Genomic DNA, 17,405 nt, shown 5'->3' on the forward strand with positions numbered 1-17,405 from the left:
CACTTCCTTGGTGATGTGAGCTTCTTCTCTTCCTCTTTTGTTATTGTCCTTCTTGAGCTTAGGACAATCTCTCCTATAGTGCCCATATTCTTGACACCCATAACATTGTATTTTATCCATGTTCTTCTTCTTTTTCTGAGGACCAAACTTTCCAAATTGTCCCTTTCTTTTTGTCATTGTAGCATAAGCTTGATTTTTCTCACCTGCTCCCACATCAGATTTAGCCTTTAGTCTAGATTCTTCAATCTTGCATAGTGACCATAGATCTTGGAATGGAGTGGCTTCTTTCTTCCCATAGATACTTGAAGTAAAGTTACCCCACTCCTCCAATAGTGCATTTAATACAATTGTACTCATTTCTCCATCAGACATGACTTCTTGCAGATCTTGTAGTTGATCCCGGATTTCAGATATCCTCATAAAGTATGAGGCTATTCCATCTTCCCTTGACATTTTCAGCTTGTATTGTTCTTGCTTTAATGAGATGACTTCTCCAGCAGTGCTTACAGAGTACAACTTTACCAGTTTGTTATAGATTTCTTTTGAAGTTTCGAGTTTAGATACATATGGGAGGAGGGGATCCTTGATGGATTCTATGAGAATCCTTTGATCCCTAACTTCCCCTTTCATATACTTGGCAAGAGCTTGAGCATCTTCCTTTCTTGGTTTAGTGATGGAACCTTCAACATGTTCCATAACCTCATTTTCAATGAGATTCATATTTGTCATTTTCTTCCATGCAAGATAGTTTGAAGCCCTAACCAATTTGTTGCTTTCTTTGCAAAAAGACATTTTTACAGATTCAGATGTGGACATAAATATACTTACTTGATAGGATGCTCCTTCTTCTTGTTGCTTCCTTGATGTTGATGATGATATAGAGGATAGAAAACTTCTCCTTGATGAAGGTAGTTTTCTTCAAGAATGATCTTGAATCACAGAGAGTGAGATGACACCGCCTTTTGATCTAGCTTTCTTTGGATGAATAGTCTTCAAACCACTTCAACTTGAGTAGATGTATGGTTTTGGCCTTCTCCCTCTTGATGATGATTCCAATACTTTTTTGTAGACTTCTTTGATCTAGGGTTATGATGCCCTTCCTTGACTTAGTCACCTTAGCTCTAATACCATGTTGAGAAATCTAGGTCGTAGCAATTAACTGATTTATCTTCTATTAGTAACTGCGTGTGAGTGCTTTTTACTTCTTTAGTTTAGGATCTTCTTTTACTTAGGTTTTAAGTGTTCTTCTTCATCAAATAGCTACTAATGCAAAAATCATAAAGAGGCAAGAGACACAAAATATAGGCTATCATCTAGGGCCAAAACCTCTCACTCATGAGAGGAAAACTTGAACAAATTCTTCTTCTTATAGAGATTCCAATTAACGAATACCAAGAACAAGACCCTTGACCTATTTGCCACTCCAAGACCAAGTCACAAGGTTTTCTTATGCTTGCTTGAGTCAATGATAGTCAAACTCCTTCCTCCTCTTACCTTCCTCGGCTAATCTTCAGATTTCGTCCCTTAGATCAGATCTTCTCCTTTCGACCCTCCTTTAGAAACCCTAGTTGCAGTACTTGACCTCGTTTTATAACATGATCTCCTCGCTTGGATAGAAGAACATTCTACTACAACTCAGCCTGATGATTGTCTTTGTTTCTTCCTTGATTCGGTCTTGAAACACAATTGTAACAATTTGGCTTCCTTTTGTTGCAGATTGTACTCCTCTTCTTTGCACGTGTAGGAGGAATCATCCAAAACAGGTCCAAGATATTACGGCTACTCTTCCTCCACTTCTTTGTTGGAATATAGGCTGTTTCCGTCATACTTCTTATATATTTCATATACTTGTTCTACTCTCCTTAAAGTAGGGCCGAGCACCACTATATATAGTGGTTAGTCCAAGCATAATAGGCTGACATTACTTCAAGACTAGGCCAACATTACTTTCTAGAGCCATCTTCATTTCCTTTTGTAGGCCGACTTAAAGGAGGACTTGTGACAAGTCTTGGAGGGCTAATTATACTTATCTAATGACTCATACAAAATGTAATAGGCCCAAGAAGGGTCTTTCATACATGACATAGACTCAAATTGACTTTTATGACTAGATGACAAAACCTAAAGGCTCACAATGGGAGCCATCACTAAAATAAAATTCCTTGCTCATGGAATCCATGAGACAAACATTACAATAATAATTTTATTTTTCTTCTTTTCATCAATTACATAAAATCACAATTACACGTCAGTATGAAGATCGAACCTCGTTACACTTTTCAACAACTTTGACCTGAAACAAGATGACCCAAGCATGAAACCGATGCTTTAATAAGTCATAATAATCATAATACTAATAATAATAATAATATTTTTAATAAATACATTTCATTGTGACTCAAATACATTTATGAAGACCGAATATAGTTATATATTTCAAAACTTTTCATTAACTTTCTCAAGATCAATCTCCCCAACCAAACCATAGATCTGACAGCCACAACCTAAGCGAGAGATCACAAGTCTCGTCATAAGGAAATATACATAGCATCCAACACATCCCAAAAGCCAAAACCCTATGGCATCCAGGTTAGTGCCCTACTGACCAGGGGGATCAATCAACGAGGCCAAATCAATCATATGCACAAGGTACATCTCCTCGACCACAATCAAGGTCTCCCAGCCCACAACCTAAGTGAGGATCCACTAACTCAATCCCTGGCTATACAGTCTCTCAGTCTGCGACCTAAGGGAGAGAACTCATCCTTCTCAACCAAACCATAGGTCTCCCATCCACAACTTAAGGAAGGGACTTCAAGATCAATCTCCTCATCCAAACCATAGGTCTCCCGGGCAACACCTAAGAGAGATATCACCAAATCAGTGTCCATGACCAAATTGGTCTCCCGGTAAAAACCTAAGCAATCACTTCAGGCGTCAGAACCAAGCTCCTCGACCAGACTCACTAGCCTCTTGATCAACTAACTTAAGTGAGTGAAAATATTCCCAACCAATCCATAGGTCTCACAACTGCATCCTAAGGGAGATTCGTGATGCTATATAATCAATGCTCCCTCTCCAAAAGGAATTCTTAGCGATTCCAAGCTTCTCACAAAAGAAAACATGAGCAACATGATCAATACCAAAAAAGTAGCCATGGTGGATGTTGCATACATTTTGTCAAAGTTCCAAGGAAGTAGTAGTACCACATTTTTCTTCAAAGATCGAGATCATCAACCATCAACTATTATGTCATTGTAAACCCATTCTGCACACATTTTTAATGTAAATGATTCTAATAAGACCATGTATGTATGTAACAACCTATGTAAGCCTATTATTTTGGCGATGAATTTCACCCTAGGAGGTTTTTCGTCTCACTGATTCATTTGTGTTTTTAAATACGAATGATCGGCAAAGTTTTTCTCTCCAACCTCACCCCAAATCTAGGGTCGAATTTATCATCAAAATCTTAGGTGAGTCCTAGTGTTTTAGTTGAGTCTTATGTAAAAGTGATTTGGGATTAATTTAAGTTAATTGACTAAATTATTTTATTACAAATCACTTGGTCTATTAGATCATATTGTGTCCATTGATTTTTGGTAACATCGGATGTGCTCTAAGCCTCAAAATGTGTAGGGAGGCAAGGACACATGTATTCTAGAATACCCAGAAATCGGTTTGGGAAATTCCCCCCGGAGACAGTTTTATTAAAATAATTAATTATTTTTAATGGATGCCTAAGTCTAAACTTACGAAATTAAAATAATTAAAGGGTATTAATAAAATTGGGTGTGAATCTTCTAGAAGAAGCCAAAGATCAAGTCAAAATGATCTGAGCCATTGATTAGAATCTAATCTGGGCTATTGATTGATCAACGAGAGGATTATAAGAAGAGGCTTGATGGGCATTAGGAAAACACATCGAGTGAGAGATCAGAAATCGATTTTCTCAAGAGAGCAGCACAACAGTTGCCAGAGAGGTCATCGAGGAGATTTCTTGCAGTGAGGGGCAGGAATAGTTTTTCGGTTGGAGAGTTTCCTGATACGGGGATACATTGCAGACGAGGAAAAGAGAGATCCAAAAGAGGCAACGCAGAGCCACGCTAGGCAGCGTAGAGCGATGTTAAGGCAACATAGTTTCTGAGAGGAGATTTGAAATTTGTTGGAGAGTCGAGTTCTAGAACCACCCGCCAAGGTGTGAGATCGGAAGGGCAGAAATTCGAAGTTCCAGAGGCAAATCAACCAGCAAGAAGGGTGACACAGAGCCTAGTAGTTGTGACATTGAATTGCGTAGGTTGACGCAGAGCCTAGTAGTTGTGACATTGAATTGCGTAGGTTGACGCAGAGGCAGTGTAGGGTTTTCCATCCAGAGCCTAGATCAATATTGAATCTCCAATTATAGTGTGAGGTATTTCTCACTAATTTCTCTACCAGCGAAATTCTTTGTATTGGATAGCCATTAAGGCATCCAAAGATTGTATTCAGAAACTACTGCATAATAATACAAACCCTCAGCTGTTGCACCGGTTTTCCTGCATTGGGTTTTTCCAAGGACATTGGTCCAAAAACAACGAAGTCAATTGTGTGTGGTTATTTCTTCTTGCTCAATTCTGGTTTCTGCATATAATTTAATTAGTGAAGGCCACAATCGTATCGTATTTACTTCGATATTTACAATGTAACACAGTAAATAACTTGCATGAATTAACAAGTAGGAGAAGTAATATAAGTTTGCTACAATAGGGATTTGGGTCTCCAAATTTTCACATGGTGTCAAAGCCAGGTTAAGCAAGAGAGCGACTAGAAGAGCCCAACATTGAAGAGAAGGAGGGAGATCGAAGTGCTGCGTAGGCAACAGATCGAATCCCCAGAGGGATTGCGCAGTCTAGGCCAGGGGGGCAAGATTCTCGAGGAAAATCTCTCTCTGAGTGAGTTGAAAGATAGGTAAGATTTCCAGTTCATGATTTGTCAGTGGCAAAGGGAGCAGTGCAGCAATAGATCCAGCATTGAGCAGTCTTCAGGTGGGACGTAGTTTTCTGCAGCGGTTGCTAGGGCAGAAAAATGTCAGAAGAAGGAAGATGACGCATTTTGAAGGAATTTCTTCCTCAGTGAATTCCGAGCCAAGGAATTCTATTTCTCAGTTGCTGAGCGACAGTAGCGAGGAGAAGATCTACTAACTCCACCAAGGAGCGTCTAGGCCAGCCTAGCAACTGCGCAGAGGAGAGAGGGAGCAATTTGACTTTCTTGTTGGCAGAAATGGCAACTAATGGGCTGAGAGATCAAGATCGATTGGACGGAACATCCAACTATGTGATTTGGAAGGCTAGGATCTCTTGCCTTTTAGATGAGCATGATCTCAAAACCTATGTCGTTAGTGTGGTAGCTGAACTTGCCAATGAAAATCCACTCAAGAAGTACAAGATGAGATGGCGAAGGCCAAGCGGTTGATCCTCGATAGAGTGAGGGATCACGTTGTATGTCACATTGTTGGCAAAGGGACAACTAAAGCGATGTGAGATGCCTTGGCTACGTTGTATCAAGGATCTTCCGAGCAGCGAAAGATGTACTTGGAGGAGAAAATGAGATCCTCGAGGATGCAGAAGGGGGAACGCATTAATTCGTTCTTATCGAGGCTTCAGGAAGTCCGAGATCAGTTGGCAGTTGTAGGATCATCACCTCAGCCTACAGAGATGGTGAGGTTGGCCTTGAATTCAGTCTTAGAATAATGGAAAGTATTTGTTAAGAGTATCCTAGGCAGAGAGAAATTGTCGGATTGGGAAGGGATGTGGGCCACTCTTCAACAGGAAGAGATGAGGTGAGACTTAGCCAAGTGCAAACTTGATAGCAGCAGCAACAATGGGATGAAGCCCAAGGAGGAGGAGGAGAATTCAACCCTTGCATCAAAGGGGTAGCAGGAGCAGTGGAGGTGGAAGAAGGATGTCTTGAAGATCAAATGTTTCCGGTGTGGTGAATTTGGTCACTATGCTAAGCAGTGTCCTCTTAAGAAGAAGGACAAGGAGGAAAAACATGATTCGCAGGATGCAACCGCAAAGATCGAGGAGGAGGTGTTTGCCATGATTGCCCAAATACCTCTAGGGGAGAGGTGGGGTGATCTAGTACTGTAGTTCAAAAGAACTACAGATGGGTAGGATCCTTGAGGAGTCCACCTCTTGGATCAAGACCTTGCCACGAGAGCCCATAGTTAGCAGTAGTAGGATGGATCAGTGTCAGGTGGTACAGTCAGGTGCCAGAGTGACAGATGCAGTTGCTAATAGCAATCAGATACTGAGTAGTGCAGAGCTAGTGTTGGCAGCAGTGTAGTTGGCACAGAGCAGAGTCAGCAGCAATGAAGAAGCTTTAGTGACAACACAGAGTCTAGCAGCAGCCAGAACTCGGACAACAGATGCATCATACTGAACACAGTTAGTTCAATATTTTGGATATTTTTTCATTGTAGATGTTGTGGTGGCAACAACAACAGCGTTGCAGTGCAGATGTAGTAGTTGGCAACAGTATGCAGGGACAACAACAACACAGATGCAACACTTGCGCAGTAGTTGGTGGACAGTGATGTCAGACATCAGCAGCGTAGAGGGAGATGTTATAGAGTTAGGGTGATACTTCAACAGGTTGTATTACTAGAGCACATTCCTCGCTAAGAGGGAGTGTTGATTTCTAGTAGCATTGGATGTGCTCTAAGCCTCAAAATTTACTGGGAGGCTAGGACACATGTATTCCAGAATACCTAGAAATCGTTTTGGGAAATTCCACCCGGAGAAAGTTTTATTAGAATAATTAATTGTTTTTAATATATGCCTAAGTTTAAACTTAGGAAATTAAAATAATTAAAGGGTATTAATAAAACTGGGTGTGAATCTTCTAGAAAAATACAGAGATTGAGTCAATATGATCTAAGCCATTGATTGGAGTCTAATTTGGGCAGTTGATTGATCAACAAGAGGATTATAAGAAGAGGCTTGATCGGCATTTGGAAAACACATCGAGTGAGAGATAAGAGATCAATTTTCTCAAGAGAGAAGCGAAGCAGTTGCCGGAGAGCTCATCGAGGAGATTTCTTGCAGTGAGGGGCAGGGGGAGTTTTCTGGTTGGAGAGTTTCTTGATCTGGCGATAGATTGCAGAGGAGGCAGAGAGAGATCCAGAAGAGGCAATGCAGAGCCATGCTGAGGCGAAACAGAGCTTGAGAGGAGATTCGAAATTTGCTGGAGAGTCGAGTTCTAGAGCCAGCAGCTGGGGTGTGAGACCGGAAGGGAAAAAAGTCGAAGTTCCAGAGGAAAATCGACTAGCAAGGGTGACGTAGAGCCTAGTAGCTGTGACGTTGAACTGCATAGCCTGATGTAGAGGCAGCGCAGAGGTAGTTTGGGGTTTGCCATCTAGAGCCTGCATTAGTATTCAATCTCCAGTGATAGTTTGAGGTATTTCTCACTAATTTCTCTACCAGTCAGATTCTTTGTATTGAATAGCCGTAAGGCATATAAAGATTGTATTAAAAAACTTTTTCATAATAATACAAACCCTCAGCTGCTGCACCGATTTTCCGGCATTGGGTTTTTTCGGGGACATTTATCCAAAAACAATGGTGTCAATTCTGTGTGTGGTTATTTCTTCTTGCTCAATTCTTGTTTCTGCATATAATTTAATTATTGAAGGATGCAGTCATATTTACTTCGATATTTATAGTGTAACACAATAAATAACTTGCATGACTTAACAAGTAGGAGAAGTAATATCGGTTTGCTGTAGTAGGGATTTGGGTCTCCAAATTTTCACAGTGTCGCAGAATTGGATAATTATTTGAGGGTCTATAACAAAAGGTATTCCCCATTTTGAGGATTGAATTATATAAAATCGTATGTTAAAAATCTTTTAGTGCATGGTCCCTTATACTTAGACACCATGGCTAAGATATTAGAGGGTGGAAAAATGATTAATCCCCTCAAGTATCAATTAATTAATTTTTCTGGCGAAATAAAATTAATCCTAAGCTAGAAAATTCCACTAGATGATAAAATTTAATGGAAATCACTACAAACCCTTGCCAAAAAATTGTTTCAAGCCTACAAAACAAAGCATTAGCCTTGAAATCACTTGCAAAGAGGGGAATAGGCCCCTTTAGGTTTGTGGATAGGCATTCTTAGGGCTGCGACCAACCAAGAAATGCCTCCAAGAGGTTGCAGCTATGGCTTTTAGCCCTCAAAACTTTGCAGCTAGGCCAAAATTGGCCTATAGCCCTTGCGGCTAGGCAAAATTATCCTTCAAAGCCTGAAAATTGCCCAAATAATCCCTCAAACTTGAGAATCCGCCTGCAAAACAACTTCAAAAAATAAATTTTCAAGAAAAACCCCAGTTACGACATCAGAAAAGCCCTCTAGGGCTAGCGACTTCCTTTTCTAGGCTTAGCATCCAAATTTGGGCACTTGGGTCCTATGGATCTTGGTCTCCAAACCCTAGGTCCACCCTCACAAGCCCAACAAACTTCCTAGTAAGTCTGCACAACTACTCCAAAAGTTGATGCTGGCCCTGAAACCCTAACAGTTTAGGCTGAATAATGGCTAGTCACTTTTGCTTCAGGTTTTCCTTTGAAATTTTTGAAATCAAGCGCCTGCAAAATGAACAAATAGAGCCCAAGATAGAAGATCTAGAAAATTCTCAAACAAGACCCCAAAATTATTATTACAAGTGATAAAAATAATTTACAAGGGTTAGAAATAATTTACAAGTAATTTACAATTATTTACAATAATCTACAAAGGAAATTAGCTCTATTTAGCAAATAAAACATTATTAGCCCAAGTAGATTTTTTAAAGAAAATAATTTGATGGAGATAATTTTAAATTTACTGGCCGAACCCTCCTATCAAAGTATAAATCGTTAGATTAAAGCTCATGGCCAAACAAGATCTATTTCTTCCCTCTGTCTGTGTACTTGGAAAATTTCCAAGGGCTAGAGTACCTGTAGATCTCTATTCAACTCAAAAAAATTAAAAATTGATTATTAGTTTCAAAGGGGCTTAGATCTATACTGAGAACCCTCAAAATCTAGAGATGCATGCTAGATCAAGTGGGAAGTACATATGTATCCAAGATCCAACACCTAAGGCAAGATACATGTGCCAATAGATGCTCCTACTACCAATTATCTAAGAAACCAGATTCGTTCCCCTGCCCTCTCGTGTCCTGAATGGGGCAAATAGACACCATCCATAACGAGTTGTGTCCTTTGGATCATGTCTGATTGTGTCCCGAATTCCGAAAAAGGGATTCCCACGTGGCATTAAAAGACCGATTTGGCCATTCTATTTGCACATTTACCTTTTCTCTTGGCTGTGGGTTTGTTGTGGGCCTGTGAGAGCAAAGAGCAAAGGGTGTGGGAGCATTTTCAAGGAGATTCAAGCAATAGGTAAGTGCATTTTTTCTCTCTTTTTTTTGCATTTTTACTACAACAGTTTGCATGTGCATTTCTTTTACAAATTTGTGCATTTTTTGCTTATTTTTTTACAACATTCATGGCTCAATCAACAGCAGTAGGGAAGGGGCAAAGGAAGGGGAAGAATGTCCCCATTAGAGATGCCCCTCCTATTCCAATTTCATCTGGGTCTGCAAGTGTTCCCTTTATTGCAAGTGGGGCTACAACAATAGATTGAAATGTTGAGGGAAGACAATAGCCTCGAGATAACAAATATCTCTTGTGGAAATATGTCACAAGAGAGCAAGGGCCAGGCAACAAGATGAAGGAAGGAGGCAATGTTGCTTGGAAATGCAGCTATTGCAACAATCATTTCATGAGAACATATTTCCGTGTGAAAGCTCATTTGTTGGCTTTACCAAGTTGTGGAATTGCAGCTTGTACAAAGGTGTATTTAGCAAATAGGAAAGAAATGGAAAGAGAGGCCAATGTTGGTATGGCAAATGTGGCTGCGAAATCTAAAAAAAACAAGAATGATGATCCCCTTCCACATTCCCATTTGAGAGTTCTGGTGGAGGACAAGCAACAAAAAGAAAGGCTATTGCACTTTGTCCAATGGACAAGATTTTTCAGAAAGAGAAATGGGAAGAGCTTGATCTCACCATTGCCTTTTTCTTATCAGAACTTCATATCTTTTAATGTTGCATGCTCACCTCTATTTATTGGGATGTGCTGAACTCAAGGGGCTCCATCAGAGTATGTGCCTCCTGGGTTAGAGAATCTTAGAACCACATTGTTGACGAAGGCAAAAAAAGAGGTGGACAAAATGCCTGAGCTTATTAAATCAGCATGGGAAACATCTGGGGTTAGCATTGTTTCTGATGGATGGATAGATCCAACACGACACCCACTCATCAACTTCATGGTGTCTTCCTTGAATGGTCCAGTTTTCTTGAAATTAGTGGATAATTAGTGGATGCACTTGGACAATACAAGGATGCACAATATATGGGTGAGTTGTTTATTAAAGTTATTAAAGATGTAGGTGTTGATTCTTGTGTGAAAATCATTACAGATAATCCACCTGTTTGCAAGGCTGCTGGCATGATTGTGGAAGCTAAATATCCACATGTGTTTTGGACACCTTGCATTGTCCATTCATTGAAATAAGCACTTAAATCTATTGCTTCTGATGTGCTTTGGATTGGAAGCATTATTGAGAATGCACAACATATCCGCAACTTCGTGCAAAATCATACAAATGCCTTCACTATCTACAAGGAGTACACCAATCTATCATTGTTGAAGATTATGGATACATGATTTGCCTCTTCATTCATCATGTTGAAGAGGTTGAGGGGCCATGGTTATATTAGAGTTTTGGTCTTTTTGGAGAAAGACAGATCAAGCAGCCTCAAAAAGGGTGAAGGACATGGTGTTAGATGATGTTTGGTGGGAGAGGTATTTGCTTCGATTTGCAGATACAGACCAACTTATCCTAGGAGAGGTTTATGGGGGATGGGATTCCATGATTGAGTTTGTGAGGAGCATTATTTTATACAGTGAGTGTCCCGAGTATGAGACATCATCAGAGGCCGTCTTCACCACCATAAAGGATATTCTTGTCAACAGATGGGACAAGAATTGCACATCTTTACATTGTTTGGCTCACCCATTGAACCCAAAATACTATAGCCATGAGTGGCTAAATGGTGGACCTTCCCACAGATTCCCTCCTCACATGGATGGTGAAATGTCACAGGGGAGGAAAGATGCATTCGGGCGACTTTTTCAGGATAGAGCATCCCTTGATTAGGTGGAGGATGTCTTTGCAGATTTTTCCACTAAAACTGGTTGATTTGCAAGATATGATGTGATTAGAGACAAGGGGGCTAAGAAGCCCTATCCTTGGTGGGAAACTCATGGGGCAACAAGCTCTCCTCTACAACAGTTAGCCATGAGTCTTCTCTCTCAGGTGACTTCATCCTCTTGTTGCGAGAGGAATTGGAGCACATATGGGAATTTGTATAGTGTCAAGAAGAGCAGGGTTGAGCAGTTCAGGGCAAAGACAATGGTGTATGTGCACACCAACCTTCGTCTTATTTACAAGCAGAGGGATGAGTGGTTGAAGGGAAACAAAAAGATGTGGGATGTCTTTCATGATGATACGAGTCTGGACAATAGTGTTGAATTAGCATTGGCCAACTTGGATCTCAATGAGTCTGTGCTAGAGCTTGTCACATTTGATGATGGTTATACTGTAGACTCTGTAGAGGGGTCATCTGTGAAAATTCCTACACTTTGAAGGAACCCCTACTGCAACAAATCTGAATCTACTTCACCTACTTGATTTTTAGATTACATTCATCAAGTTATTCTTCTAAATACTGAAGAAAATTACTTCTGTAGCCTACACTAATTAAACATTTGATCTCATGAAACAGAAAACAGAGTAAAGAACAAGATACATAGGACACTTATTTTTGGACACAATAGTCCCCGGAAAAACCCAGTGTGGGAAAACTGGTGCAACAACTCCGAGGGTTTTATTATTATGCAGGAGAAATATCTGAAAACAAATCTAGGATGCTCATCTAGCAATCCTTTATAGAGAAAAGACTGGCGGAAAATGTGAGTGAGTTTTACCCCACTTCACCCAATAGAATTCTGGTTGATCTGACACAAAACTGGCTAACCCTGGCTATTTCTGCATTGGCCTTGCTCACCTTCTCTACCCTTTGCGTCAGTTCTTTCGGCTGTTTCGACAGTTCTAAATTCTGCGTGACAGACAACTTTTCTGCGTCAGCTCTCTCGGCTACTGCGCTGCCTCTACGTTAGCTCTCCCGGCTATTCCGACAGTTCCCGATAGTTTTGGGTAGTTTCGGTTGTTCCGACAGTCTTGGATTCTGTGTGACAAACAACTTTTCTGCGCAGCTCTCCCGGCTTCTGCACTGCCTCTTTGCAAGCTCTCTTTGCCTCTCTGTCCGTATTCTCAGGAAATTCCTTCTCTAGGATTCTCACTGTCCCTCTGCTACAAGATCTCCCAAATTGATTTTCCTCTTGAGAACTTTTCACCTCAGAAAATCGATTTTTCCAATCTCTCTGTGTGTGTTTCCAAATGAATCCCAAGCCTCCATTTTATATTTTTCCTGTTGAATCTTTAATGACCTAGATTAAGTCTCTAATCAATGGCTAAGATTAAAATATGACTTGATCTGCCTTATAGATCATTCTCACCCACATTTTGATTAATACCCATTAATATTTTATTTTCCCTAAGTTTAGACTTAGGAAATCCATTAAAAATATTAATTATTTTAATAAAATACAATCCGGGTGGAATTTCACGAAACGGGTTTTGGGTTCTTTAGAACTCATGTGCTTCAGCCTCTCCACCAATTTTCAAGGCTAGAGCACTTCCGATGCTACCAAAAACTAACATCATCCTCCACACCAGCAAATGCAGAGATGACTTTGGATACAGAGGAAGAGGATGCAGCAGAGGAGAGTAGTGGTGACCATGATGATTGTGAAAATTCCCACACTCAAGGAATCCCTACTGCAGCAAATCTAAATCTACTTCACCTTCTTGATTTTTAACATACATTAATCATGTTATTCTTTTGAATATTGAAGCAAATTACTAATTTAAATATTTGATCTCATGAAACAAAAAATAGAGCAAAGAACAAGATATATAGGACACTTATTTTTGGACACAATAGTCCCCGGAAAAACCCAATGCGGGAAAATCGGTGCAGCAGTTCTGAGGGTTTATTATTATGTAGGAGAAATATCTGAATACAAATCTAGGATGCTCATCTAGCAATCCTTTACAGAGAAAATACTGGCGGAAAATTTGAGTGGGTTTTAACTCACTTCAGGTGACAGAATTTTGGCTGATCCAGTACAAGACTGGCTAACCCGGGCTACTTCGGCGCTGGCCCTGCGTTAGGCTTTTAGGCTCTGTGTTAGCCCTGCGTCACCTCTTCTGCCCTCTGCATCAGCTATCTCGGCTGTTCCGGCAGTTCCCGACAGTTTCAGCTGGTCCCAACCGTTTTGGATTCTACATGACAAGAAGATTTTCTGCTCTACGCAGGCCTTTCTAGCTCTACGTCAAGGCTGTGTGGGCCCAGACTGGCCCAGCGTCAGCTATCCTAGCTACTACGCTGTCACTGCAAGCTCTCTCCGCCTCTCCGTTCTGTATTCTCCAGAAAGTCCTTCTCCCGGATTCTCTCTGCCCCTCAGCTGCAAGATCTCCCCGATCGATTTCCCTCCTGACAACTTCTCACCTCAGAAAATCGATTTCCTCAATCTCTCTGTGTGTTTTTTCAAATGAACCCCGAGCCTCCATTTTATAATTTTTCTATTGAGTCTTCAACGGCCGAGATTAAGTCTCTAATCAATGGCTAAGATTAAAATGATCCATCTTCTAGATCATTCTCACCCATATTTTGATTAATATCCATTAATATTTTAATTTCCCTAAGTTTAGACTTAGGAACTCCATTAAAAATATTAATTATTTTAATAAAATACAATATGGGTGGAATTTCACCAAACAGTTCTGGGTTTTTTATAACTCATGTGCCTTAGCCTCTCCACCAATTTTCAATGCTAGAGCACTTCCGATGCTACCAAAAACTAACAATGATGAGTATAGTGATGCTGATTTTTGATGATGAGGATTGATGAGTCATGAGCTACTTACTGCCTTGAGGCTTGTAGACTTGTGGTTGTTTTGTATTTGTTATTTATATTTTCCATTGGCATCGTACTACCTATTTAACACATTTTGATTTTGATGACTTAATGAGAAAACTACAATATCTTGTCTTTCTCATATTGGATCCTTGATGAATTGAATATGTATTATGATTTATTATTTATGTCACAATTGTATTTGTATGCATAGTGTTACTTTGTAAAACTTGCATCTAGATGAAGATCTATGTTTGAATCAATGAATTTGTATCATGAATGAGAATTTGTGTAAGAAATATCTAATTTTTTATATATATATATATATATATATATATATAAAATAATATATAATGTGCCGGGAGGTCAATGTGTTTGTGTCCGATACTCGAATCCCCGTGTCTTTCATGTCCCATGTCCTCGTGTCAAGTGACCTAGCCAACTATTGAAATAACAATACTCAATAATTTTCCAAATTTAGAGCATGAAGCTACCACAAATTAGTGAAACAAAAACACCTTGAATTGAACCCCAATGTCTTTATTAATGCCAAATTCCAACAAAGCTTAGCTCAGTACAAAAGATTTTCAACACTTTCCTATTATAATGAGGAGTTTGAGAGCTTCTTTAAATAGAAAAATGAGAGGGATCAACCCCTCCAAGTGGAAATAATGGCTAGTTGCTCAATCCATGACTTGATCATCGTCTAAAAAATTTGAACCTTTGATTATCTGGCACAAATCTCCGAAATAACTCGACCTTCCTTGTTCATTGTGTTGGAGGGGTCAAACTTTGACTTATAGACCATTAGGACTTCCAAAAAATAGAATTATCGTTACTTGTGCAAAATAATTCTTTGCTTGGCCCAAACAATTCAAACTGCTAGGAAAATAGTCTTTTCTACCCCGACGAATTTCTAGACTAGGGCCTTCTGCCTTGGAACTGAGGCAATTTATCTTTGTCTTGAAATTTTCTTTTGAAAACCTTAAATATTTTTTTGATGATTTTTCCACTTCGAGGGTAATTAATTTTCTCTTCATTTTATTTTTTGGATAATTTTCTGGCTAATTAATTTTTATTTTTGTTAGAATTTAAAAATAAAAAAACTAAAGAGAGGATTAATTAATTTTCACCCTGTAAGTGTATCTAAGAATATTTTGGTATTAGTGTTATAATTATGAGGAACCATTCACCAAAAATATTTCCTAGATAGCACTTTTACATCAAAATATTACAATGTCAACCCTTAGAAGGGGAAATACACATAGACATAGACTCTTGAGACTCAACCAAATTATGTGACAAGACGCATGATCTAGTATGAAAAATACATAACTTGATAAACACTAGGACTCACCTAAGACCTCATCAAATGAGTTTCACCTTAGCTTTAGGGTATTTCTGGGAGAAAAACTCTACCAATTATCCGTGTTTAGAAACACATAATTTAGTGAGGTTAAAAAAAGTCTCTAGGATGAAACCCTTTGAGAAGAATCATAGGTTTACTTAGGTGTTGTTACATAGCTTAAAAGTCATACTAGAATCATTTACAATATAACGCAGAATTTGGGATTACAATGATAAAATTGAAGCGGAATGATGACAATGATTTCGAAAAATTTTGTCCACTGCTTTGTAATCTGCTTCTTGGATTGTTGACATGTACATGGTCAACATTACTTGTCCACTGCTTTGTAATCTGCTTCTTGGATTGTTGACATGTACATGGTCAACATTACCAACACATGGGTGTTGAAGTTAGAGTCACCGTATCTTGATTAAATTATGGAAACTACCGTTTCATAAATAAGACTACCCAAAACCATATTTTGCTTCTTGGATTGTTGACATGTAAATGGTCAACATTACCCACGCAGGGGTGTTGAAGTTAGAGTCATTGTATCTTAATTAAATTATGGAAACTACTATTTCATAAATAAGACTACCCAAAACCAAGGTTCTTCAGGGAACTGCTGCATATAATATTTTATAGAACAAATAAATATATCATGGAACAGAGAATTACATCACATAAACAGGAGCACACAAGATTATTAACAGAATATAATTATTGTCTTTAGATTATGGAAAAAAACTACAACGAATCCTCTTGCATAGAAGCTTACCTGTAACTCAACTGTCCAGTTTGAAGTTATCCTAATTAGCAGATTATTTTTGTCTGAAAACAGAGCATAAATTTCAAAATTAGGAATAGTAAAATATTCTATGATCATTCTTCTTGTCATGTGACCATTGTATTCGTAACTTTATCTAGAGCTACGAGATTATTGTGTGTAAATCCATTCGTGTTATTTATGATGCAATTTGTTCTTGTGTTTTCTTCAACGGTATGCAAATCTGAAAATGTAATATCAATTTCTTTCTGTAGATAGCCGTCTTGGGAGGCTCTTTATTAGGGACATATCTCTCAGAGAAGGTAAAGTTGTTATCTTTCTATCTTCTATCATTGCGCAAGTTTGTCTATTATAAGATCCATGTACTAGATAGTTAAAAAGAAGAAACGAACAGTTTTTAATAATTTTAAATAGTTCTGGAGATTCTGTCATACATACATTAGTTTTCCCCTATGCATGTAGTTTCCATCTCCCTGCCACTTTTCTCTCGTTACATTCAAGATTAATTACTGCCCTTTGTCTATAGGTAATTGCCTACACAGGAGGAATTTTGTTTCTTATATTTGCAGCAACTACACTCTTCGAAATTTTCGTGTAGATTATTTATTTTTACAAGGAAGATGTCAAGATAGAATTTTGTCCAAGGATTTTTGCATATTCATGCCAGTGGGTGGTTGCCCATGCTTGTATTTCCACAATAATGTTCTATCGTCTAAAAATCTTGAAAAGTCCTCTAGAACTATATTTATTCTTCACTTGAAAGCACATTACGGTGTCTATATGATATTCGAAGACACCATATTTGGACATTTCCATGCCAAGTAGCCTTCATATTTTGATTCTAGCCATGTAGTAGGTCATTTTTTGATTACTTGACCAGATGCCTATTTTTACACGTTTTCGTTTGGATAATATTCACAAAAATTCAATTCTAAGTGATGCCATAGTCTATAGGCGAATAAAAAAACAAGAACACACATCATGATCTAATAGATTTAGTAAAAGATGCAACTTTAAATCTATGTAAGCATCATAGAGAATATATATGCTATGGATGTAAATGACAATATTCGAATAAAAGAAATGAATAAAATGAAAGCACAACTAACATAATAATAGCGACTGGCTTATAGAGGTTCTT

The 17,405-nt window shown here is 38.8% G+C and overlaps 1 protein-coding gene across 6 annotated transcripts in view; it reads left to right on the forward strand.

The window, feature by feature from the left end:
• LOC149197902 (protein PAM71, chloroplastic) overlaps nt 1–17,203 on the forward strand; it is a 297,487-nt gene extending 280,284 nt beyond the window's left edge. For 5 of the 6 annotated variants that reach the window (XM_089406026.1, XM_089406031.1, XM_089406029.1 and 2 more), the window contains 2 exons: nt 16,519–16,566; nt 16,791–17,203. In XM_089406026.1, coding sequence (XP_089262152.1) covers nt 16,519–16,566; nt 16,791–16,862 — 120 coding nt within the window. In that variant the 3' untranslated portion in view covers nt 16,863–17,203. The remainder of the gene's footprint in view (nt 1–16,518; nt 16,567–16,790) is intronic. The other variant, XM_089406028.1, reaches the window with a different exon arrangement.
• The last annotated feature ends 202 nt before the right edge of the window (nt 17,204–17,405 follow it).

The sequence above is a fragment of the Pinus tabuliformis genome, chromosome 2_2 (assembly GCF_031772625.1).
Source record: "Pinus tabuliformis cultivar Carrire ecotype Pingquan chromosome 2_2, CPIR1, whole genome shotgun sequence".
NCBI classification, from domain to species: Eukaryota; Viridiplantae; Streptophyta; class Pinopsida; order Pinales; family Pinaceae; genus Pinus; species Pinus tabuliformis.